We start from the raw sequence: 26,811 nt of genomic DNA, 5'->3' as shown, positions 1-26,811 counted from the left end.
AACCTAAATTGCCCTACAGACTGGTCATGTTCAAAAGTTAAAGCCCAGAAGACTTCACAGATTTTGTGTGCATTCATTCAGGTAGCCTGAGGTCATCAACCGGGGATGCTGAACAAGGAACATGTGCCACACAAAAGATTCCACTCTATGAAATTGGTTGGTGGGGGTCTTCTGTTTTTCAAGATTGCACAAGAGATTATTAGAAAATACAAAGGGAATCTTTGCTACTTTGATGGCAATAGTCCCAGGGAAGTACAACCCACTGACACTCTAAGGCTCTTTATATTCGACTAGAAGGCAGGAAAGGCAGAATTCATACTGGGATATTTATACAGAGACGCCATCTGCACAAAACAGCTGAACACTTGTAGGTTGCTGGTTGCCAGGGCAAGCAAAGCTGAAATAGCAGCACTCGGAAAACATGATTTCGGTCTTCTCATTTTTCTTCCCCTTAACAAAGTTTACAAAGGGAGATGGCAAATGGGAAAACGGATGAAGACAGCAGACAGCAGGTGGTATCTAGGACATGTGCACAAGCAAATGCCATCTGTTCCTGGGCTTAACGACTGAAGAACTGGACGAAGGATGTTCCCAAGAAAAGACCAGGCAGGCAACTGGCTGACAGTCTCCTTGGGACTGCTCCCAATTTTAGGGTTCTCTGAATTGGTTCTATTTCACAAAATCAATACTCCTGCCCACATCTGCTCAAAGATACCAGTAAGTCCCACACAGTAAAGGTCTTTTGGGTTGCAACCTCAATAGGAACAAGCGAATCTACCTATGGCTTTCCCAAGTCAGCATTTTTATGCTTTTGCACACAATTCCATTGTGTTTCTTTTATATGTTAAGCTGAAAAGTCTCTCAGGTGGGAATGGAGAACCTCAGACTTGGAGGCTTTATATGGCCCCCAAGACTCTCCCTAGGCCACATAACTTTCTGAGCCACATCCCTCACTTTTGCACCCTCCTTGAGAACAGGCCTTAGGTTGCATAAGCACAATTTTGCATTAGTGTCTATGATGAGCTGTCCAAGGTGCTGATTTATGCCTTCACTGGATCAGACATGCCTAGATGTTATGTGTTGCAGGAGTTGGGAACCTCAGACCAAGACTCCAGACCCCTCTATTTGGCCCTCAAGACTCTCCCCAAGTGACACACTTTGCCTGCTCTACTTTACACCCTATATTCCTGGCTGGAATATATCCTTGATCTCTGGTCATGCTTCTTGCTTGCCTGTATGGAAGATAGAGGGGTATATGTGTGTGAAGAAACTAGCCTAATATACAAAGGTAAATTTTACATTCAGTGTTCTAGGTATTTTTTTAAAAAATGTAAAGTGTATTTTTTCTTGAAATGCACATTTAGATGTGTATCGTGATATGCTCAAACTGCGAATCACAACTTTTGGAGAAAGCAAAAATTCCACATTACTGAATTGCAGACCAGATCATTTCTTCTAGGAATATGAAAATATTGAGTTCCTCCAGCCTTGGTTCTGGATTCATCCCTTAAACAGAAGGGGCGGCAGCGCTCCTTCCCACTTGCAGTAAAATAGTTCTGTGCAACAGTGTCCCGCTTGGCAAATTTTGTCTTTCATATTAATGCTAATGGCTTTTTCCTTAAGGAGAAACACCTTGATCATTTTCTCTTAGATGCAGTCAGTGGAGCAAGATTCACTGTTGAATCTCCTTAAAGAAAAATAAAGTAAAAAAGAAATCCAGCTTCATTTGGTTTATTGCACACTATAAACTATGTGCTCGCTTCTCATCTGCATGCAGGATAGTATAAAATGGATTTTCACCTTAAATCACAAAATGCATCATTAATAGTAAAGGGAACGGATTAATAGCTCAGTCATTATGTTTGAGGAAAGAGCAGAAAGGACTGGAAGGAGAAGAAAAGGTCCCGAAGGAGTTTGAAGGTGATAGCTTTTTCTGGTAAGTATTGAGTCCCTTGAGACCTGTGGATCTTCTCTTACTTTGTCCGTCTTCTACGCTCCCCTTTCTGAACAAGGTATCTATGTATAAAAGTGGGATTTCAACATTTCATTCTTTTTTGTTAACATCTCATCACACTCTGGTATAACCAAGAAGCAGGATAGAGAAGGCAAAAACTCCATTGTGGAGAATTTGCTTTGAATGTAGAAGATCCCAGGTCCTGCCCCAGAAATGCTCACTAGATTCCACCAGGGAATAGTCATATCTCAGTGGTAGAACATTTGCTTCGTGTGCAGAAGGTCTAAGGCTCAAACCTTGACATTTCCAGGTAGGGCTAGGGATGTCCCCTTGCTTGAAAACCTGGTGAGACATTGCTAGTCAAGGTGGACAATACTGAGCTAGATGGACGAATGGTCTATTTCAGTGTAGTGAAAGACCTTAGCTCCATGGTAGAGCAAGTTGCATGCAGAAGATCCCTGGTTCAATTGCTGGTATCCCCAGATAGGGCTGTGAAAGACTCCTGACTGTAACCTATCAATGGGTGATATGTGGTGTGCCATGTAAGATTCCAATTAAAATAAAGGCAAAGGTAAAGGGACCCCTGACCATTAGGTCCAGTCGTGGCCGACTCTGGGGTTGTAGCGCTCATCTCACTTTACTGGCCGAGGGAGCCGGCATACAGCTTCTGAGTCATGTGGCCAGCATGACTAAGCTGCTTCTGGTGAACCAGAGCAGCACAAGGAAACGCCATTTACCTTCCCGCCGGAGCGGTACCTATTTATCAACTTTGACGTGCTTTTGAACTGCTAGGTGGGCAGGAGCAGGGACCGAGCAATGGGAGCTCACCCTGTCGCGGGGATTTGAAAGCCGACCTTCTGATCGGAAAGTCCTAGGTTCTGTGGTTTAACCCACAGCACCACCCGTGTTGTAATTATTACCATCCAATGTTGGAAATGTAGGTAATGAGTGAGGATCTACCCCTCCCAAGCCTATGATGTATAGCTAGATAGACAGATAGACAGATATAAACTTTTTTGAATATCATTATATTATTATCATCCGTATCTAGTTAATTATTTGCAATGATTAAATAATAGTTTTCTCTTGGCATAATTTGCCTGTAAATAAACACCCACACTCAACAGCTGATACCATTTCCATTGCATCACTGAAGTGACATTTCCCCCCAATCACCGACCTTGGAAAGAAATTCTAATTTTGAAGCAATAATGCAACAGGTGGGAAAACAGTTTGTGACAATTATTTTTATTTTATTAGAAGAAGGCATTTTAAAATATAACTATTGCCCAGAATACAATTTTGTGGAAAGCTGCAAGAAGCTTGGTTTGAAATATGATTTATATAGTTTCTTGTAAATACACTTCACTGTAGATTGTACACATCTTTAGGGGTTTTTTTGGAGGGGTTGGGGGGAAACTGGGATCTTTTGCTCTTCAGGTAGTTATGCAAATAGGACTTTTACCTCTATTAAAAGTGTCCTGATTGCACTTAGCCACTATGAAACTGCACAACCCTTGTAGATTGCCAAAATGTTCAATATCATCATACAGGCTTAACTCACTAGATATCCATTAAGATAAACATCAAATGTGTTTACTTTCTATAACATCTTTGAACACTGGAATGCAAAACATTAATTAGCATCAATAAACAAGAGCCCACCGAGACAGTGCAGGACAGATGCAATGATTGCCATTATCAATGTTCAATCTCAGGGAATATGATGCTTCAAAGGGGGGGAAGAAATCATCCTAGCTCCCTGCCAGTGAGTTAATAAGATCTACCTTCTGTTTCCCATTCCTCTGACAACAATAAAAGCAAATGGGAGTCTCTGTACCTTGGAACAGATCTCCACAACTGTTAGGTACATTTTCAAACAGTTTCTTGATCTCCTGTTCCTTTTCTAAATGCACCTCCCTAAACACAGTCATGCACACTGGTGATTGCCAAGGCATTGTCTAGCCAACACCCATTGATGTTATCAGGCAAAACCTGGCAGTTTTGGGGAATGTGGCTCTGTGTTCAGACTGAAGTTCTCACCTAGAGAGGTGGTGGTGGTGGTGAGAAACCAATGTGGCAGCCGCAAGAGTATTGTTAGCCCAGAAATGGAAGCAAGAAGAAATTCTGATGAAAGAAGAATGGCAGATGAAATTAATGGACTATGCAGAATTGGACAAAATGACAGGAAGGATTCGAAACCTGCGGGACCAGAGATTTACAGAAGATTGGAAGAAGTATATGAATTCCTATGCCCCACAAATAACCCAGAGATGCATTTTAAATAAAATGACACATTCTACTCATGTAAAAACAGACCGTCCGCAGGCCAGATTTAGAAGGCGATTGGTCCGGATCCAGCCCATGGACCTTAGTTTGCCTACCCATGTTTTAGAGCAGCGGTTCTCAACCTGTGGGTCCCCTGATGTTGTTGGACTACAACTCCCATCATCCCTAAGCTCTGGCCTTGCTAGCTAGGGATGATGGGAGTTGTAGTCCAATAACATGTGGGGACCCACAGGTTGAGAACCACTGTTTTAGAGGAAGGGGAGTTCTCACCTCTCTCTCTCTCTCTCTCTCTCTCTCTCTCTCTCTCTCTCTCCACACACACACACACACACACATGTATATGTAGGCTTCCCTTATTTTTTCAGTATCCTCACGCACACTCTGTGGCAACTTTCATTGGCAGCTCAAATTGTCCAGGCAGAGAAACTACTCACTTGTCCAGCAGTGTCCAGAATGTCCAAATAAGCAGGCTCATCATCTATACGTACTTGTGTTTTATAAGCATCCTCTGCAAGGGGAGAAGCATAAGAGAAAGGAAACAAACCATATAAGCAGGACTGCAGGCATTCTAAGCTAAAGGAAGAAAAAAGACAAAGTTGGGCAGCAATGCAATTTTAATTTCTGCAACAAGAAAGGAATAATTCTGCAACATGCATGAATCACGGAAATTTCCTTGCATAATTCATTCTTCTTATGACAACGGAGTTGGGAGGTGGTATGTGTGCTACAGTCTCCTATAGATAAGACTCCTATAGAGTCTTTTCAAAAGTGTCCTCCTCTTGCTGCCTGCAGAATGCTCTTCCCAGTGAGGCTGCTTTGTCATCTTTGATTATTTATTTATTAAGTTTATATACCGCCATTCATAGGTATATCACAGGGCAGCTCACAGCATAAAAATATAAAATGAGAAGATGGGATACCTAATAAAAAAAAGCACAAGCACAAAAACAAACCAATAATCCTGGGCTCAAGATACTGCTCTATTTCAAATGTTTGATGAGATTAGATGTTCTTTTATGCCTAGTTGATTATCTCTGATATTTTATCTGCTGGGGTGTTATAGTTTTCATATAACTCTGTTGTTGTTGTTGTTTAATCATTTACTCGTGCCTGACTCTTCGTGATTCCGTGGACCAGAGCACGCCAGGCACTCCCTGTCTTCCACTACTTCCTGCAGTTTGGTCAAACTCATGTTGGTAGCTTCGAGAACACTAGGAACCTAGAAAGCTGCCTTGCGTCACACTATTGTCCCAACTTGCTCCTTATTGGCTAAAGTGGCTGGCAGAGGCTCTCCAGGATTCCTAAACTGGGTATATTCCAAGCCCTACCGAAAGATACCAGACATTGAACCTGGGACCATCTGCATGCAAAGTAGATGCTCCACCAATGAGCTATGGACCTTTCCTAAGGAGCTGGTGAACATTTGATCTGCTGAGAGGAGGAAGGTGTGCTTCATGTCTCATCGGCTGAAAAGCAGCTTGTGGGGGTCAGCTTTGCTTATTATTATTTAAATAAAACCTTTCAAAGTTTGCTTCCTCAGTCTATTACTTTTTCGGTTTAGCAAATTGGCTTTTATGCATGCATAACATTAAAAAAAAAATTCTACACAAACTGTTGCCTTCCCCCCATAGTGGTAGGCTGCTGTCTTCCAAGTGGAAAATAAGCACCAGCTAATATTTGTATAGATTATTTTGCTCCACTGTATATTTCACGCCCCGTCTTGTTATTCATATTTTCTTGTTAAGGTTAAATGGAGCCGAAGCGTCGGACAATATTTATACTGCAACATGGGCTGCAAATTATCTCTGTTGTTTAATTAAACAACAATGCAAGACAGGCGGTGTGTTTATGGTGATGGATGGTGTGCCTCGCTTGCGCAGTGAGCTGTGAGGCGAGGAGAAGGACCAGGAGTTCCCAACAACGTGCCTGAGAAAGACCATTTATCAGCGAGAACATATGGACAGTCAGGTCCTATGTTACAATCCAAACTAGCCCTCTGCACCTAAGAGCCCATCACTTGGGCTGCCTGATATTTGGTATCCCCAGACTGCCCCTGCACCTTTAATCTACCCTGCTCATACACCTCTCTCAGACTTAAATATGAGAAGTTGTATTTATTTATCCTCTTCGAGATCAAAGGAGCTAGACTAGTTACTTAGTCTCAAACTAGAAACATGTGCTTCCTGTACTTCCTACAATCAACAACTTTGCTATTTTATTACCTACAAGCAACTCTGTGTGTGTGTGTGACTGCAACAGGTAAAATCTACTCTCCAACCAGTATGTACTAGCCAAATGCTCCTCATTCTGCATGCAAAAGGGTTTCAATAGTTAATTGGCCCTGTTACCCCCCATGCATTAAAAAAAAAAATCATGAAAACTGATGAAGAAATAAGGAAATTGAACTTAAAACTGGAAATGCGAGGAACTGAGAGAAACCATTATTGGTGGATCAGCCCATCTCTAGCCATAGCTGCCTGGTCCCATCACCCCCTGGCAAATAGAAAGGGAAGAAATGGGGGCAGTGAGAGATTTTACTTTCTTGGACTCCATGATCAATGCCGATGGTGACAGCAGTGATGAAATTAAAAGACGCCTGCTTCTTGGGAGAAAAGCAATGACAAACCTAGACAGCATCTTAAAAAGCAGAGACATCACCTTGCCTACAAAGGTCCATATAGTTAAAGCTGTGGTTTTCCCAGTAGTGAAATATGGAAGTGAGAGCTGGACCATAAAGAAGGCTGATCGCCAAAGAATTGATGCTTTTGAATTACGGTGCTGGAGGAAACTCTTGAGAGTCCCATGGACTGCAAGAAGATCAAACCTATCCATTCTGAAGGAAATCAGCCCTGAGTGCTCACTGGAAGGACAGATCCTGAAGCTGAGGCTCCAATACTTTCGCTGCCTCATGAGAAGAGAAGACTGCCTGGAAAAGACCCTGATGTTGGGAAAGATGGAGGGAACAAGGAGAAGGGGACGGCAGAGGATGAGATGGTTGAACAGTGTTCTCGAAGTTACCAGCGTGAGTTTGACCAAACTGCGGGAGGCAGTGGAAGACAGGAGTGCTCTGGTCCATGGGGTCACCAAGAGTCGGACGTGACTAAACGACTAAACAATAAACAACAATAATAGGGATTTGAATTATTACTGCAATGTCCCAATGTGTGGCTAGGACTACATGTTGCCATGATTAACACCCCTACTTTCCATTTCAGAAGAGGGAAATCAATCTTACGCCAGGTTCTGTCATACCTGCAAAATCTCCCCTCCCTTTGAAATCACACAACAGAGGCAATCGAGTAGGACCAAGTGGTGCCTGTTATACAATATTGTTTTTGTTATTGATTTTTCTTTGACACACATTAGCATTCCAAAGAGCAATCCCTTGAAGATGTTGATGGAGCAAAACAGCCCATCTTCATTTGCTTGGTGTCCCTGCTCTTTAGTCCATACAGCGTTTAGTTGGTTAATTAGAATTCTTGGTGTTGAGCCTTGATTAGCCACATCTTAAAATCTCCTAGGAGCCAAGTTGGGCCATCTTCCCACCGTAGCACACTCAGGCAAGTGTCATGTTACATGAAGGTTTCTGTCAGGCACCACAGGGAGGGACCATAAAACCTGTTTCGCATGCAGAAGATCTGAGATTCAATCCCAGGTGTCTCCAAGCAAAGAACTGGGTAGCAGAGAATGGAAGATAGCTCTGCTTGGGGAGCTACTGCAAGTCAGAACAAATAATAACAAGCTAGATGGACCAGACTTGTATCCTATGTTCCTGGTTTCATGAAAATATTTGCAGCATTTGGGACATTTTAGTTTAGAGAAAATGTGAATTAGAGGCAACATGAGAGAGGTTTACATGGAGGAAGTGGAGAGAGAGAAAAGTCTCTCTCTCTCTTTCATAACATTGGAACTTGTGGACATGCAATGAAGCTGAAGGTTGGATGATATGGGACAGCTACACAGCACATTGCCAACAAAGGTCCGTATAGTTAAAGTTATGGTTTTCCCAGTAGTGATGTATGGAAGTGAGAACTGGACCATAAAGAAGGCTGATCGCCAAAGAATGGATGCTTTTGAATTATGGTGCTGGAGGAGACTCTTGAGAATCCCATGGATTGCAAGAAGATCAAACCTATCCATTCTGAAGGAAATCAGCCCTGAGTGCTCACTGGAATGACAGATCCTGAAGCTGAGGCTCCAAGACTTTGGCCACCTCATGAAAAGAGAAGACTCCCTGGAAAAGACCCTGATGTTGGGAAAGATGGAGGGCACAAGGAGAAGGGGATGACAGAGGACGAGATGGTTGGACAGTGTTCTCGGAACTACCAGCATGAGTTTGACCAAACTGCGGGAGGCAGTGGAAGTCAGGAGTGCCTGGCGTGCTCTGGTCCATGGGGTCACGAAGAGTCGGACACGACTAAACACCAACAACCCAGCACATAGTTAAAACTATGGGACTTGTTCCTTCAGGAGACAGTTAAGGCCAACTTAGATGGATTTTAAAGAGCATGGGCCAAATTCATGGAAGATAAGGCCATTGATGGCCACTAATTCTGATGCCTATCCTCTGCCTCCACAGGAAGAAGCAATGTGCTTCTGAATACCAGTTGCTGGAAACCACAAGGGGTGAAGGGAGTCCTAATTTTGGACTTCCCAGAGGCATCTGGTTGGCCAGAGAAGGCTATTCTTATGCTAGATCAGTTCATAATCTTTGGGAAGGAGTGGTTTGGATGTGGTGATGCAGCAAATGACCAGATCTCTTTGAATTGGCCTCTGATAATTTCCAACAGCCCTTGCGATTTATTCCAATATATCTTGAATCATTAAGCAAATTGATCCTCATTACTGTTATGGCAACTATATAAATGCAAATCAAGCTTGGCATGGGAATGTCTTTCTCTCTGCTATCTATGTATTTTTGTATTTACTTTTACTGCTCAATGGCTCAGAAGTTAATTCCCTTTGAAAAGCAAATTGTACCATTGGATATTATATAAAAATTAATTAAGTCCTTGAAATTCAATAGGTACTACACACAGCTGAAGTACTTAAGTCACCGATAAGGAAACAATACACATGCAAATAAATAAAACAAATTACCAAGCGGTATCCAGAGTAATAAAAAAATAAAATAAAATACTGACACTGCTCTAATTCTAAATCTTCCCCCTATATTGCAGAGGTCTGGCCTGCTCAACTTCTTTCAGTAGGCCTTACAAGACGTTCTCCAATTCTGATTTCTTTCTAAATATGTCAAGCAGATTTCACACATTTGAAGCACATTTCTGGAGAGTTTCAGTTGTGGTTTCAGTGCTGGTCTTAACCCATAAAGACTTATGCAGCTCAGGACCTCAGTCGTTGATGGAAAGCATCTCCCATCATGAATCTACCCATCTCCCAAGATCAACATATGAAGTCCTTGTCAAGAGAGTTATGGGAAGGGAGAGGCTCTTTTCAGTTGTAGCCCATCTGTGGAATACTCTCCCTGATAAGGCCATGATCATATTTTCTGCACCAAGTTAAAATCTTCTACTGCTCACATGTATTTGATGGGATGTAACTGGCTGGTTTTCTAAATACAGCATTATCCTAATTGATTATTCCTGAAGATTTGTCATTCTATGAGGAAGGGAGTTTTGTTTTAATGCACAGTGAATATTGCTGTTCCTTTGTTTTTAAGCTCTGTGGATTGCCATGAGATAACTTGAATTCCCCCCTTTAAAAAAAGGAAGCGGTGCAATGTGAGATCCAACGCAACAGTCGCGGTTGTGGAAGTTTGCTGTGTGACAGGTTGTGTAACAAGAAAGTATCAGATCTACAGTAATCTTTTGAATCATTGGGCCATTCTGGTTTCCTGCGCCTCCTGTTGCATAAGCCATTCATTCCATTCATTCCACTAGTGCACCTCTAAGGGACTTTAAATTAGCACTGCTTTGAGTTCCCCTCAATAACAGTGGGTACCAGAATGCAAATCTGCAGTTGATCTCTTCAAAAAACAAAAATTCAAGCCTTGAATTCTTACTTGAGCTCAGCTGTATCTTTAAAAAATTAAAGAAAGGGTCAGAGGCAACCCTAGGGTTCCCTCTTTGGCCACAGCCATGCTCTCTCCCCTAGACATTTCAATAGCTGATTCTGGCATCTCCCAAAAGTTTGTTTCCTTTTCTCTCTCTCTGGACTCAGCTATACAGCTGTAAATAAAACGTTTTAAGTGTGTTTTAAGTGCAATATACAATGTTACACTAGATGGCGATGGTAAGCCTTATGGAAAATTCAGTGTATTTTTTTAAAAGCTTTAATAATAATAATAATAATAATAATAATAATAATAATAATAATAATAAATAATAATAATAATAATAATAATAATAATAATAATAGTTATTTATTATTTATACCCTGCCCATCTGGCTGGGTTTCTTCAGCCACCCTGGGCGGCTTCCAATGGAGTATTAAAATACAATAACCTATTAAATATTAAAAGCTTCCCTAAACAGGGCGGCCTTCAGATGTCTTCTAAAAATCTGGTAGTTGTTTTTCTCTTTGACATCTGGTGTGAGGGCATTCCCTAGGGCGGGTGCCACTACCGAGAAGGCCCTCTGCCTGGTTCCCTGTAACTTGGCTTCTCGCAGTGAGGGAACCACCAGAAGGCCCTCGGCACTGGACCTCAGTGTCCAGGCTAAACGATGGGGGTGGAGACGCTCCTTCAGGTATACAGGACTGAGGCAGTTTGGGGCTTTAAAGGTCAGCACCAATACTTTGAATTGTGCTCGGAAACATACTGCATTTTCAGAATGTTTTTTATATGTGTGTAGATTCGACCGCTGCCTCATTAGATGGGTCATCTTCGGCATGGGCATCTTACCCATAGACACTAGGGGTGCAGGGCACCTGGGCTCTCAGGGGCACCAATTTGAGAGTCCAGGGCCCAAGAGTTGAGTCTGGGAAAGAGCTCATCCATCAGTCGGAGTGCTGCAGCAGGTTCTTCTCCTGCGGACAGCTTTGTGCCGAGAATTCAGGAGCGACCAAGCCATCGAGACGCTGAGGCGGCTGGCTGGCTCTGCTCTCCTGCACACCTGGGACTGGGCAACCTGAGGGAGGGGGCACTGGGCGGATCTTTGCACCCCAGCACCAAATATGCTTAAGACAGCCCTGCCAGAGTCATTTCCCAAATACTTCTGGGCAATTGGATACATACCATGATGCAGGGAGTATTGCAGTCCAGGACATGGTCTTCCTTCAAGCCTTCCGGTCTCAAGCCAGGGCTGGCCCATGCCTCCCCACAGCTTGGAAGAAGGATGTCCTTCCATTTCTCATCTTCCTTAAGAAGCAGGGGTTAGCAGTTAAGAAGGCGCGTCTCCACCCCCATCGTTCAGCCCAGACACTGAGGTCCAGCGCCGAGGGCCTTCTGGCAGTTCCTTCATTGCGCGAAGTGAGGTTACAGGGAACCAGACAGAGGGCCTTCTCGGTAGTGGCGTCCGCCCTGTGGAATGCCCTCCCTTCAGATGTCAAGGAAATAAGCAGCTATCTTCTCATTAAAAGACATCTGAAGGCAGCCCTGTTCAGGGAAGTTTTTAATATTTAAAGCTGTATTGTTTTTAACACTTGATTGGAAGCCGCCCAGAGTGGCTGGGGAAACTCAGCCAGATGGGCAAGGTATAAATTATTATTATTATTATTATTATTATTATTATTATTATTATTATTATTACCACCATGACCTTGCATGTGGCTGCAAACACCTTCTGGGGGCTCTCCAACCCATATGAGCATTTTCATATATGCAGGCTATTAGAATCATAGAATCATAGAATCATAGAGTTGGAAGAGACCCCAAGGGCCATCGAGTCCAACCCCCTGCCAAGCAGGAAACACCATCAGAGCACTCCTGACATATGGTTATCAAGCCTCTGCTTAAAGACCTCCAAAGAAGGAGACTCCACCACACTCCTTGGCAGCAAATTCCACTGTCGAACAGCTCTTACTGTCAGGAAGTTCTTCCTAATGTTTAGGTGGAATCTTCTTTCTTGTAGTTTGGATCCATTGTTCCGTGTCCGCTTCTCTGGAGCAACAGAAAACAACCTTTCTCCCTCCTCTATGTGACATCCTTCTATATTTATATAGAAGGATGGTCCAGGAGTCACCCATCAGTCCTAAACACCAGGAGACCTCTTACATATGATCTAAAAGTTATATGGAAAGCACTGAGCTTCATCTGCCGATCAAAATCCTCATTAAACTGTGGTGCCCAGAACATGACACTGGACTCCAGGTGGGATCTGAGAAAAGCAGACTAGATTGATGCTATTATTCCCCTTGCTTCTGCCAGTGAGGCAGCTGGCCAGCTCCGCCCTCCTGCAAACCTGGGACAGGACAATCTGGGGAGGGGGGTGCCGGACGGATCTTTGCACCCTGGTGCTGCATATGCTTAAGACAGCCCTGGTCTTCAGGGAGAAAGAAGAGAAATGTCTATTTACTTTTTATTTTCACACAAGCTGGAAACACCTCTCAGGGTAAGCATAGGCTTTAATTGATCTCCCTGAAATGATAGTAAGTGAATCATTGCCACCTTAATCTCCACTCAGTAGCAAAATCACAGGGTCGAAAGTGGAAAGAAATTGCTACCTGCTATTCTGGTGCAGAGGGGGAACTGGTTCTGATTAACTAGGAAAGCCTTGCTCACGCACACACCTTTGAAGTGAGTGACACCCCCCCCCCCGTGCGCTTCAGCGGAAATTCAGCTCTGGAAGCATTAATTATTATTATTAATGTCTGCGTGGCAAGTGGGTTCATACTGTGTATGTTAGAAATGACTCATGTTTTATGCGGAAGGGGGTGCCTTCTGAAGTCTTACGTTTTGCTTTGAAGCGTGTCTTGCAACGAGCTTAGATCCCTTATGCTTGCTATGGGTGTCGACAAATTGGAACAGGTTCTGAGGAAGACTACAAAAATGGGTGGGGGGCTGTCCTATAAGGAAAGGTTGAAAGAAAGGGATCTGTTTAGCTCAGAAAAGTGAAGATTGTGGGTGGGGAGTCATGACTAGGAATTGGTGATGCAGTCAGTTTTGGTTCATTTTGCCTTCTAATCCCCCCCCCCCAATTTTCAGTTCTCTGTATTTCCCCGAAAAGGCCTCCTGAAAATTCACCATTGTTTTAGTGCAAGATCCCTCACCGCCTAGGTGTGGTGCCATTCTGGGATGGCGAAGGCTTCCTAGGGACCTGACAGGGGAGCTCCAGGGATTGGAGTCCTACCTGAGCAGGCAGAGTGGGCATAATTAGATAGAGACACAGGTGATGCTGTGGGTTAAACCACAGAGCCTAAGACTTGCTGATCAGAAGATCAGCGGTTCGAATCCCAGCGACGGAGTGAGCTCCCATTGCTCGGTCCCTGCTCCTGCCAACCTAGCAGTTCGAAAGCACAAAGTGCAAGTAGATAAATAGGTGCGCTCTGGCGGAAAGGTAAACGGCATTTCAGTGCGCTGCTCTGGTTCGCCAGAAGTGGCTTAGTCATGCTGGCCACATGACCCGGAAGCTGTAAACCGGCTCCCTCGGCCAATAAAGCAAGATGAGCGCTGCAACCCTAGAGTCGGCCATGACGGGACCTAATGGTCAGGGGTCCCTTTACTTTTTTCTATTAGGTGCCAGATCCAAGCCTGCCTGCCTTATTGGCCAATCGGAGCTGACCTTGAGGGCAGGACTGACAGAGCAGGTAGGCTTCCCTCAGGTTTGCTCCTGGTTCATTTAAGCAAACTAGACCTGGACCCTTTACCTGTTTCTTCCTCGCTGAGTTGCCTATGTCCATATGCCCTGTTGGGGCCTGAGACTGATAGCACCCCCCAGGCAACAGATCTCTGTGGCAGGCCCCCAATTTAATGTAAGTTTTTGGAAACCTTGCTGTCAGATTGACCCATGGTGCCACTTCTGGCAAGTGGGCCGGATGTTAATGATTATCCAAACCTCTTTCATTTGTAATCTATAAAGTTGTGGCCTGTATCAATTCAAAGTCATTGTATGTCAGGCATCCCCACACTCGGTCCTCCAGATGGTTTGGGACTACAACTCCCATCATCCTTAGCTAACAGGACCAGTGGTCAGGGATGATGGGAATTATAGTCCCAAAACATCTGGAGGGCCGAGTTTGGGGATGGGTCAGAGGAGGAAGTACATAACTTTGGCTTGCAATTGCTTCCCTAATACAATGGTACCTCGGGTTAAGTACTTAATTTGTTCCAGAGGTCTGTTCTTAACCTGAAACTGTTCTTAACCTGAAGCACCACTTTAGCTAATGGGGCCTCCTGCTGCTGCCGTTCTCATCCTGAAGCAAAGTTCTTAACCCGAGGTACTATTTCTGGGTTAGCAGAGTCTGTAACCTGAAGCGTATGTAACCCGAGGTACCACTGTACACCGTTTCTTGTATGCGGTTTTGCCTAATATAAATTTTCCTTCTTCCTCTCTTTCTTTCTTTCTTTGCAATGCTTTCATCGTTCAGAATCAAAATACTTTGGCTCAGTTCTTTAGTTCTCACAGAAACAGAGCCTGGCAACGTGGCAATTTATTTTCACATATTCTCACCCAGCTTCCTTCAGCACTTTCGTATTCCTTCCCCTCCTCCCTTCACTTTCTCCCTTGTCTTCTCTTCTGTTGAAATTAGATTGGAAGCCCCCACAGACCAGGGACCTTTAACTTGCTTCTGTTACTGTAAGGTGTCATGCATCAAAGGGCTGTGTTTGTGTGTGTGTGTGTGAACAACAAATAACTCCACAAGATTCTATAGCAGTAGGGAGACAACATGGGTGCTCCTAGCAGCATCTGTGACAAAGATCGCTTTCTAAAAACCTTTCTGGGTAAGAACATGGTACAAGAAGTGACCTGCTGGACCAGGTCAAGTGGCAGTCCAGTGCAGAATTTTGTGTCCAGCCAGATTCCTCCAGATACCACACAGGCAGGGCAGAAAAAGTAGCAACCGTCTCTCGGGGGTGTCACAAGAAGGGTGCGGGGGTGCGGTTCACCCCGGGTGTCATGCCTAGGGGTGGTGACAAAATTCCCCTGGGCGGATTGGCATGGTGGCACGCGCACCCCCCAGCAGGTGTTTTTCACAATTGGCGCGATTGTCGTTATGAAAATCCACCCGCTGATCATGCAAATATGCTGGGCGATCAGCCTGGAACCCCCCCGGCAGGCAGCGTTCGGATCCCCGGTGGGCACTTTTATGCAATCAGCAGTCAGATTTTCGTGGTCTGTGGTTGATGCTAGCACCCCCGGCTGGCGGTGCTGACCTAGTTTTATGTGATCGTTGGTCAGATTTGTGCTATCTGTGGTCATATCTGTTTTGTGGACAACCCTCCCTTAAAATAAGCTCAACAACTTTGGGCAACGTTCCCAAAAATTGCAATGTAGGGCAATTTTTATACCTGGTACCACCTGAACTTGTCTACACATCTGCCCTCTCTCCTCTTCTTATTGCCAGCATCTCTCAGCAAGCAGGGCAATTGGTTGCTCTCTCTTTTTTTCTGAGGATCTCCTAACTGTTAGAAAACGCTTGCAGCAACTTTCTTTGGCTTGAGAATTCTTGGGTAGCTCAATCTGCTGCCTAAGGGTCTCCATTGCTCTTCCTGATGGCTCCACTGTTCAAGATAGTTGGGCTGCAGGCCACTTTCCTTTGGTGACAGCTGAATGGATTCTCCATTTTCAGAGGCACTACGTCCCCAGATGTTATGCTACGGAAAACCAACAGAATGGTACACCCACACCACCTTCATACTTCATACACCTTAGATTTATTAGCATTTATTTATTAAAGTATTTATATACAGTTAAATCACAAAACATAACTAAGCAGTTTAAACCTTGGCAGTGAGTTCTGGAAGACCTGCTCCTTGCCTTGCAGGCCTTTTTCTACCTGGCCTGAGAGGGAGTCCCCGGACTGACTCCAACTACAAAAGCTGAGGCTGCTTAACTCTTGGGTTGGGGAATTGTTGGGGTTTTCATTGGGTGGGGGTGGAGTTGTTGCTGTTACTCGTATTAATCTTTTGTATCTTTATTTTCAATCTTATGATTTATGTGTAAATTGTTTAATTGGTTATGTACTTTTTGATGTTTTATTTATTGTTTATGACTATTTTGGTTACGTTTGTAATTATATATATATATATATTCATATTGTAAGCCATCTTGAGCATGGCTTGAACTATGGAAAGGCAGCATACAAATAAAATTATGAATGTATTCATCTACAGCATGAAAATATAAAAAAAAAACATACAATAAAAAACCATTAATTTTTGCAATTAAAAGCAAAAAAAGCACACCGAAAAAAAGCTTTAAAACAAGCATCAACAAGCCATTGTTGGAGATGTACTCTTCATTGCCTATATAGGCCTGGTGGAATAGAAAAGCTTTTAGAAGGCATATACAAGTTGGCACAGAATTTGTATTGACAGAGTTTTGTGCATAATTGGGCTTGCCAGGAACATGTTTTGCCAGCCACTTCTGGAAGCAGGATCCTGGGCATTTGGACTGATCCAGGAAGGTGATGTCTATAGTCTTATCTGAGGAAAAGGCATGCAGGGCCGATGCATGTGAGAGGAGAATGGGAAATACTGGAATGCCTCATGTTTGCAAGGTACGCCTTGAAGGTGTGCAGTGCGTCGACTGATGTAAAATACCCTGTGCATTAAAAAGCTTGGTGCCTGTGATTAACGGTGACACTTGATGGTGTGTATCTCTTGCGCTCCACTAGCTTTCCCTTTCCTTAAGCTCTTCAGGCATGAGTGATCAGTGCTGACATGCAATTGTATTTCTGAGCCAAGAGGGACTGGCTAAGTGCCCCAAAGGAAAGTTACCAATTAACCCCTAACCTTGGAGTAGTGGTATTGGAAGTGAGTCTGGAAAGGGAGAGAGGAAGATAGAGAGCTGCACAAAGGAGAGAGAGAGAGAGAGAGAGAGAGAGAGAGAGAGAGAGAGAGAGAGAGAGAGAGAGAGAGCGCGCGTCAGGAATGTGCAAAGCCTCTATTGTTTCCACAAATATTTCCCTGTTGTCAAAAGGTGACATTGCATTGATAATTCAGGACAATTATCTGGGCAGAGGAGAGAGGATCAGCTGGTTCACAAGGACAAAACACTCCACTTTGTTCGATCCTAACAGTAATGTGCATTTTCCCCCATTCATTGCCAGAGCAATCTCATTAATGTTTATTTAGAAGTAGGGATGGGGGGATCTAATAGTTCTATGCTTCTCTCTGCTTTTCTTCCCCCCCCCCCTGCCTTTACCAACATTTGCACTTCCATTTGGGTGACTGACTGAAAATTCACCAGCATTTTTAGTGCTAATTACGTGTTTGTATGTTAAATTAATATACACAGTTTTGCAAAACAATTTCCTCAAATATAATACATCTTTGTATGTTCTTTTCACAAACACATGCATTTTATGCATGCTTTACCCTAGCCTATGAATTTTTGCAGTGCAAAATTCAGACCAATGTGAATTTCTAAGAGGGGGCTATATTTTGGTCCGCATAGCGGTTCAAAATGTACAAATAATGTAGGTTCCTCTTTAAATGTGAACAAAACCAAATTTGTCCATCAACTTTGGAGGTTTTTCAGCAGAGATTGTAGGGTCATCTGTCATCGTCCCTTCCAACTCTCCAATTCTATGATTATGTATTTGTGTATGTTGTTTTCACTAATTTTCCATTAATTTAACTGGAACATTTCTGTACACAATACTTGGCTGGAGAACTGCATAGCAAAATTTGGAGAAGTCAGCATTTTGAAGGATGGCTTCGTTTTGGTTTGCATATTGTTTTGAATCAGGTAAGTCTGTCTTTAAATGCAGAGTGAATCACATTCCTCTGCCATCCCTACCACTCAGAAAACTAGTTCTCTTCCAGGTGCCTGCTAAACGTCATTGGGTGCCATCAGCCTCATCTGGCATGGCAATAATCAGGAATGGGGGAAGCTGCAGTCTACCAACATCCAGAGGATCACAGACTATCCATCCCTGTGTCATTGTGTTAAAGGGTGGCTCACAGAATGTCCCTGCAAATACAGAATACAGCAATAAAAACATTCACTACTTGGACATCTGTATTCACCCCCTCCCAAAACAGTCTCCCCCCCCTCCTTCTGGCAATCTCCATTCTCCCAGCTTCTAGAGAACTGGAACACATCCCAGAGGAATACTGAGAGCACATCATTTCCATGTTTCAGATTCCAAAAGTCTTTGAAGATGGCCCCCAATATCATTCTTCTCATGACCCTGACTCCAAGTGCTTCTCAAGAGGCAGAACCTCCTCACATGTTATTGTTGCTTAAAATTAGCTGGCTGCTTTGCTGTCTAATCTGCATGCCACCTGATTTTCGTGGATTTGGTTTGAGATCAGTTACATGGCTGTTGAGCATCTTGGCACCCACCCAGTTTGTTCCCTCCTCCTCCTCCTCCCCCCATCTCTCTAGCTACACTAACGCCCAGCAACATTGCCAAGTAACTGCTCTGAGTGCAAAATCATTAGTTCTCCATTTGTTCGGGAAGAAAATTGTTTCTGCCGGTGCTGGGAAATTGTTTCCCCATTGCCATTAAATAGGAAATGTACAATGGAAATCATTTCATTTTCTTCCAGGGATGTCCTCTGGAATTGTCGCCACATATGGTTTAGCAAGTCAAGCAAGGAACGTTCTTTTTCCAAGACCACCTCTCCTTCAAAATTATGATTCTGCTAAATGATGCAGTTGGGCCAGGGATTCTTAATGAGGCGCATCATTGAAAATCTGTTGTGAAAATACATGCTTATTTGGGTAAAAACAATGGCCCATCTAACAATATTGTTGACTCTAACAAGTGTAGTTGCTACTGGGTAATAGGCCAAAAGAGAATAACATCACCACATTTCCTCAAAGAAATTCAAGAAATACATTGTTCTTCCCCCCCGCCCCCCAATTTTTTTCATTTCATAACTTTTAGACATCATTTGATTGTTAAAAAAGACCCTCAAAGCAGCTTGCAAATAAGATAAAATAATATAATTGACAATAAGAAAAATTAACAATAATTTAAGACTTTCAGATAGTTAAAATAACAATAGACCAGGGGTCAGCAAACTAGGTTCCGCGGGCTGGATACAGTGCACTGGTTTAGCTCTGCACAGGGACTGACTGAGTGGGCAGCAATGGCTTCCTATTGGCTGCAGGATAGGACTTCCAGGACGCAGCCACAGCCAATAGGAAGCCACAGATGCCTCCTCCCCGCCGCCATGGCTCCGAAAGCCAGTGGGGTAAGAGCGGTGGGTGATCTGGCCCTCCAGCGGAAAAGTTTGCCTACCCCTGCAATAGACTAAAAGCAGATTGAAACTCGCATCAACTTTCTAAACGTCTGGGTATGCAGCTGCTAAAATATCTATTTCTTACTAATGTGGAAGACATATTATTATGTGGCACCTGAAACAATGACAGTTCTTCAAACTGAAGTGTTTGAGTGGGCATATGTTAATAATAATTATTATTATAATTAAAACTTGATTTGATTGCCCTTCACCGATGGGTAAGGCAATCTCGCTTTACTTTACTATCACCTATGGACTAAGTTCTGAGTAGGCATGGCTAGGACTCAGGGATAGGCATAAGAAAAACTGGACCTGTCATTGGTAGATAGAGAGAGTTGGTGCACATAGGTTAATAGATACCCCTAATCTCCAAGAGTGGCTCAGACTGTTACATGAGTTCCAGCAATCTTTTCCGAATTTATGCAAATAAACCCTAATGCAGTATTCAAAACCCCACGCAAAATTGGAGAGAACATGCAAAGGAAGCTTATGCAAATGAGCCTGCTTTGCATAATTCCAATCACAGATTTTTGTCTGTGATCCCAAATTTTGGATGTTTTGCTACAGAGAGTTGGCTCAATGGTTATATTTGAGAGACAGGCAGACAGGCAGGCAGGCAACTGGGGACCAGTAGATGGGAGCATTAGTCATGTTTTTGGCAATGCAAAACTAAAAATAAATAAACACCACCAATCTGAATTGCTTTTAGAAAATACACTGATCTGAAAAAATATGCTAAAATAAATGTACAGAAGTCAACATATTTCTTCTTTGTGGGAAAAACACTTTAAGATTAGGCTGTCGTCTCATACAAAATTCTGGTATCTGGGCAGATGCTGGGATGGACAGTCTGAGCCCTATATCAGATCTAGGGGTGGAACTGAAGGATTTTTCAGCAATTTGCTATGAGCCTAGAAGCAGAGTTTAGGAATATTTAGAACACTTACAGGCAGAGCCCAGAATCTGGAAGCAAACACAGAGATTAACCCCAGGACAAATTCATGTAGTCACCTAAAGTAAACAACAGCTCCTTGACAGGGACAACCTGATCACATTAACTCATGCATAGCCTGGACTACTGAAATACACATTATGTGGGGCTGCCCTAGAGTCTGGTCTGGAAGCTTCAGCTACTGCAGAATGCCATGGCTAGATTGGTGATGGGAACAATCACAAGTAGTGCTAAATAACCTGCACTGGCTTCCCATCTGATACTGGGTCACGTTCATGGTTCTTGTACCAGTGTCTAAGCTGCTGAACAACTTAGGCCCAGGGTATCTTAAAGACCACCTTGCCCTGTATGTCCCAAGCTGATCACTAAGATCATCTGGGGGAGATCTAATACTGGTCCTCCATGGCCCAGAAGCATTAGTTGTGTCAATGAGAATTGTGACTTCAGCCTGGTAGACCCAACTTTACAGAACTACCTTCCTATAAATCAAGTCAACATCCTTGCAAAGATTTAGATGTCAGGTTAAAATGATTTTACATCAGGAGGCCTTTGCATCATGAATGCTGCCCCAATGATGTTTTAATCGAAGTTTTAAACTCTGTGCTAACCAATTAACTGAACATTATTATTATTATTATTATTATTATTATTATTATTATTATTATTATTAAAATTTGTATACTGCCCTCCATTCGTAGATCTCAAGGAAGTTCACAACACAAAAATACAGGATAAAAGCACAAAGTACATAACAACCACCACAAGCAACAACTCCCTTCCTCTCACCCCATCCCACAAACACATTTGATAGGTTGTAGGATGTTAATCAGCCCAAGGCCTGGTTGTAGCAGAACGCTTTCGCCTGGCACCTAAAGGTGTATAATGAAGGTGACAAGCAAGCCTCTCTGGTGAGAGTGTTCCACAAGTGGGGAGCCACCACAGATAAGGTCCATTCTCGTGTTGCCACCCTCCAGACCCCTCGTGGAATGGCCACATGAAGAAGGGCCTGAGAGGATGTTCACAGGGTCCAGGTAGGTTCATATGGAGAGAGGTGGTCCTTGAGGCATTGCGGTTCTGAGCCCAAAACTGGCTTGGGGGGGGGGGTTCTGATCCTCTCTACTTTTCTGTCAACTAGTGCAAAAGCAAAATCTCCACCCCACACCCCACCAGTTGTCTGGGAGCTCTGTTCTCAATGAGCCTTTCTTTCCTGCAGATCTGAAGTGTGAAAGATGAGGAAATGGTTAAAGCTCAAAGAAAACGGAGTGCAGCAAACTTCTGTCTTTCATTCTCTTAAAGCCATCTCCTTTTATAGCCAGATAAATGTTTGCTCTCAGCCATCTGTCAGCACTGAATGCTCAGCAATGTTAATCCAAAGTGATGAATGTGCCCTGTGGACATCCAGAAGGGTACCTCTGGGGTCATTACTCACTCTTCCCTTTTAAAGGTGATACTAGGAATTTATAACAATGCCCACCATCTTTGGGATCAAGCAAAAGGGCCTGATGGACAGTGACATCTGATGTTGCTGTTGCCACAGAATGCTGTTGCAGCGGCAATTGCAAACCAATAATTCAGAAGACTCAAAAGACACAGGGTTACAATTTGGTCTGGCCCTTCCTTGATAGCATTGTGGGGGAGGCTGGAAAGACGTATCACATTTCTAGAGGAGTACAGAGCGGGAAAGGAGACACAATATGGCAAATAGCACAGGATCCATCTTCCTGAGACTCTTAACAAGCAAGCAGGTTTCTAGTCCCTATTATGGTTGCAAATATATACCGTATTTTTCGCTCTATAAGACGCACCAGACCACAAGACGCACCTAGTTTTTGGAGGAGGAAAACAAGAAAAAAAATATATTCTGAATTTCAGAAGCCAGAACAGCAAGAGGGATCGCTGTGCAGTGGAAGCAGCAATCCCTCTTGCTGTTCTGGCTTCTGGAATGCACAGCCTGCATTCGCTCCATAAGACACACACACATTTCCCCTTATTTTTTTGGGGGGGAGTGAGTCTTATAGAGCAAAAAATACGGTATTTGGAAGCTTGGGGATGGGGCTCTGGTGCTCTCAGCAACCCCTGGCCTGAATAAATTAATGACTTATAAAAGAAAGAAAAACAGTTTCTGTTCTGGAATGGAAGTTAAATTCTCAGTGCAGACATTACACACAGGCTGGAAAATTCAGCTTTCTTAGGTATAGGATCTAGATTGTTTACATGAAAAACTATAAGCTTCTTCCCCACTTGCTAGCAAAGAGTACTTTGACCAAGCTTTAAATAAAAACGTTTTTGCCACACCCATCAATGGGCTTTAAAAAGAGATTCAGATACTCAGAGAAGGACTATTCCAAACCGTTTCATTCAGCCTTTTATGAATGACTTGCAGGGTTTCTCTTGGTCAAACTATGAGCTGGTCTGTATACAGAAGTTTTGTCCTTTTTGCTACCAGTTCACACTTAGTAGGTACATCAGAGGTTGCCCTCAAGGCACCCTCAAGTGCAGTGGTGTACTTGAGGTCTTCCCCTGGTGCCGACAAAGTCTCTGACGCACCACACCATTGCCTCTTGGGTCATGCATGAGGTGGTGAGCATGGTTACCCTGTTCTCCTTTGAAAAGTACATAGAGCTGAAGAAGGAAGTGGCAAGAGAGTCGCTCTTTCCAACTTCCTCTTTAATCCCTATGTGCTTTTCAAGGCTTCTTCCAGATCTGAATTTAACATAGATCCTTAGGACATGTGAAGTGTTTGCATGGGTGTGCTCTAGCTCTTTTTCTGTTTGAGGGGAAGAGGGAGAGAAATTGCCAGAGCAGGTGGTGCCAATGGGACTCGCTCAACAATCCAAATGTGCCCACAGGCCTAAAATGCTTGCTTCCCCTTGATAAACACAAAAAACACTGGATTCTGAAATGCCAGCTTGAAAGCTAATCTTACTGCTAGGCATCTCCTGAAATCCCCAGCCATGTAACTGCCATTTTGAATTTTTGAAGGTTTCACAAAGTTCACATTGGAAACCTTGCCTGTTGAACCTTTGCAATATTCAGGCTGCACATAGGTGTTGGTAACAAACTGATTTACTTAATTGGGTTATATACAGCTCCCTGGTTATATTCCGCTCCCTGGCAGGACCCTCAAAGAAGGTCTTTGCTGAGAAGGAAGAGGATGGAGTCTGAGTCACACACAGCAGCATACCCAGGGGTTGGCCAGATTTGTCCTTGCCAAGGACGCAGGCCTGGGAGGTACACAAAAATTGTGCCTTTCCACTTTGGCTCAGAGTGACTAGGAGCCCATCCACTAACACGCACCCTGAGCTACTCCTCTACTGCCCAGTTGGGTGATGTACGCAGGCTCCCCTGGGTGCCTTTGCGGAAGAATCCATTCACTGGTGTGGAGCACAAAAGGTGTTGAAAAGCAAGCTTTTAAAGTTTCTGGTCCATGGTCTCTCCTGGCTTTGAAGGGTGCAAGGGAGCTCAGATATGCTTCTGCTGATACATAAAGGGACTATGCAGTTAATTCCAACACAATGGGCATGAATTATTTCAACCAGGGCTCTAGCTTTTCATTTGCATCATTAGCAGATTAATCAACTAAAAGTTGAGTTCACTAGGAACCAATATGCTAACATGGTCATGATCACGGTCCCCTTCCCCTATTTTTCAAGGCTATTTTAGTTCCAGTGTGTTCATGATGTACTAAACAACAAGGAAATCCTAAAGGGAGCCATTTCTTCAAACCACATGTAGTAGCTTTGGTTTAGCATGCTGCAGGCAATCTTGTGCTCCCTTCAGAATTTCGAACGTGGAAATGATATTCAGGTGCCGATTTATATGCAAATGTATTTCCATTTAATTGGTTAATTAATGAGTCACTTGGATAAAGGGGATGCAATCAATGAGAAACCTTTTCAGCAGTTGGAAGCCCAATTTCTCATTGCTCCACAGCCCAAAGTGCTGGTGTAACAAAGAGGGTTTAACTTACCTATGGTGGGATCATGGTAGTCAGGGAACCGGTGGCTGATAAACTGCATTGTCATCGCTGGGGAAACAGAAAGAGATGGAAATGATAAGTCAATGATTAGTAGCTGTGATACACAGCTCAGTAAAACCAAAACCAAGTAGTTTGCATTTCTGAATAACTGAAAAACAGAGTGCAGCCCTATGCAGGGACTGGATTTTTTTGAAAATCTCAATGGCAGATTTTTTTTAAAAAAATCCTAACTCACACCTTGACCTTGATAAGAAGTGAGTTCTATTCCCTCCTCAGCTCCGCACTTCATTAATATATTTGTTATTGTACACATTTGTTTTCCTAAAGTGCATGCTCTAGTTATCTCCCACGTGGACTACTGCAATGCGCTCTACGTGGGGCTGCCTTTGAAGGTGACTCGGAAACTGCAATTAATCCAGAATGCAGCAGCTAGACTGGTGCCTGGGAGCGGCCACCAAGACCATATAACACTGGTCCTGAAAGATCTTCATTGACTCCCAGTATGTTTCCAAGCACAATTCAAAGTGTTGGTGTTGACCTTTAAAGCCCTAAACGGCCTTGGTCCTGTATACCTGAAGGAGCGTCTCCACCCCCATCATCCAGCCCGGACATTAAGGTGCAGCACCGAGGGCCTTCTGGCAGTTCCCTCACTGCAAGAAGTGAGGTTACAGGGAACCAGGCAGAGGGCCTTCTCGGTAGTGACGCCTGCCCTGTGGAACGCCCTCCCAGCAGATGTCAAGACAATAAGCAACTTTTACTTTTAAAAGACAACTGTTTAGGGAAGTTTTTAATGTCTGATGCTGTATTGTTTTTAATGTCTGGTTGGCAGCTGCCAACGATTTTAACTGTTTACAGTGGTCTTTTAAATAATAATAATAATAATAATAATAATAATAATAATAATAATAATAATTTATACTCTGCCCATCTGGCTGGGTTTCCCCAACCACTCTGGGTGGCTTCCAACCGAATATTTAAAACAATACAGCATCAGACATTAAAAACTTCTCATTTCTGGAAATGAAAGAAAGTTGCAGACAAAATCTTCACCCTAATGCTTCTCATTCCTGTTTTCAGTAACCTACAATACTGTGTACTGGACTAGTGGTGTTATGCAACCTCTGGAGCTAATTGGCTCAACTGGTCAGGGAAACAAGGGTGCCAGAATGTTTGCAATCCAGTTTCTACCAGAAAATAGAGGTGGGGGAATCATTTATCTAGGACTGAGAACTTACACAGGTCCCAGATTACAGGTGAGGAACCTTCTCGCCAACCCCTATTCACTCAGGTAATCTGTTAGGGGCAAAAAGTTCAAAGAGGGTAGAGTCGACACCAAAAGCCACCTACCTAATATCAATAGGCAGGGAGTTCCAAAGTGTAGGTACTGTTACGCTGGATTCTCTGCATTAGCAGAACAAACATCACATGGCATTGGGAAAAGCACCAGTTCTGCATTTTATTAATAGTATTGGTTTGTTATTATAACAATAACAAATTAAAAACCTTAAAAATACTGTAGACTGATGCAGAAATCTTGCCTTCAAGAGATGTCACAGTGAAGAGCAAGTACAGTGGTACCTCGGGTTAAGAACTTAATTCATTCTGGAGGTCCTTTCTTAACCTGTAACTGTTCTTAACCTGGGGTACCACTTTAGCTAATGGGGCCTCCCGCTGTGGCTGCGCGATTTCTGTTCTCACCCTGAAGCAAAGTTCTTAACCCAAGGTACTCCTTCCGGGTTAGCAGAGTCTGTAACCTGAAGCGTCTGTAACCTGAAGCATCTGTAACCCCAAGTATCACTGTATAGTTTATTTTTCAAGGACTTTATTTCCTGATGTTGGAAAAAATGGGCCTTTGACCTCATTCAAAAGCATTCTTCTTATGTTCTTAGATTCAGTTTTTGCTAAGCATAATATTGACTTGTCTACCTTCCCTTAACTAAAATACAGTGGTACCTTTGTTCTCAAATGCCTGGGTACTCAAAACAACTTGGAACCCAAACACTGCAAACCTGGAAGTGTTCCAGTTTGTGAATTTTTTTTGGAAGCCGAACGTGCTCCGCTTTGAGTGCCACACTTCTGTTTTGAATGTTGCGCTGAGGTCTGTCTGTTTTTGCTTTAAAAAAATGTGTTTTTGTGGCCCTTTATTTTGTTTGTTTTTGTGACAGTGTGGAACCCACTTCAGCTACTGATTGATTGTGTGACTGCATTGTATTGTTTATTGCTTTCATTTTATGGATCAATGGTCTCATTAGATAGTAAAATCCATGTTAAATTGCTGTTTTAGGGTTGTCTGGAATGGATTAATCCATTTTGCATTCCTT

The 26,811-nt window shown here is 43.3% G+C and overlaps 1 protein-coding gene across 2 annotated transcripts in view; it reads right to left on the bottom strand.

Moving 5' to 3' along the window:
- Positions 1-26,811, bottom strand: part of RIT2 (Ras like without CAAX 2) — a 248,582-nt gene that overhangs the window by 162,380 nt on the left and 59,391 nt on the right. For both annotated transcript variants that reach the window (XM_081930058.1, XM_081930057.1), the window contains exons 2-3: positions 24,482-24,538; positions 4,678-4,751 (exon numbers count right to left, since the gene is read on the bottom strand). In XM_081930058.1, the coding sequence (XP_081786184.1) occupies positions 4,678-4,751; positions 24,482-24,538 (131 nt within the window). The remainder of the gene's footprint in view (positions 1-4,677; positions 4,752-24,481; positions 24,539-26,811) is intronic.

This window comes from Podarcis melisellensis, assembly GCF_964234715.1.
Source record: "Podarcis melisellensis genome assembly, chromosome: 11".
NCBI classification, from domain to species: Eukaryota; Metazoa; Chordata; class Lepidosauria; order Squamata; family Lacertidae; genus Podarcis; species Podarcis melisellensis.
The sequence above is the reverse complement of the archived record's forward strand: the minus strand, read 5'-3'. Positions and strand labels throughout refer to the sequence as shown.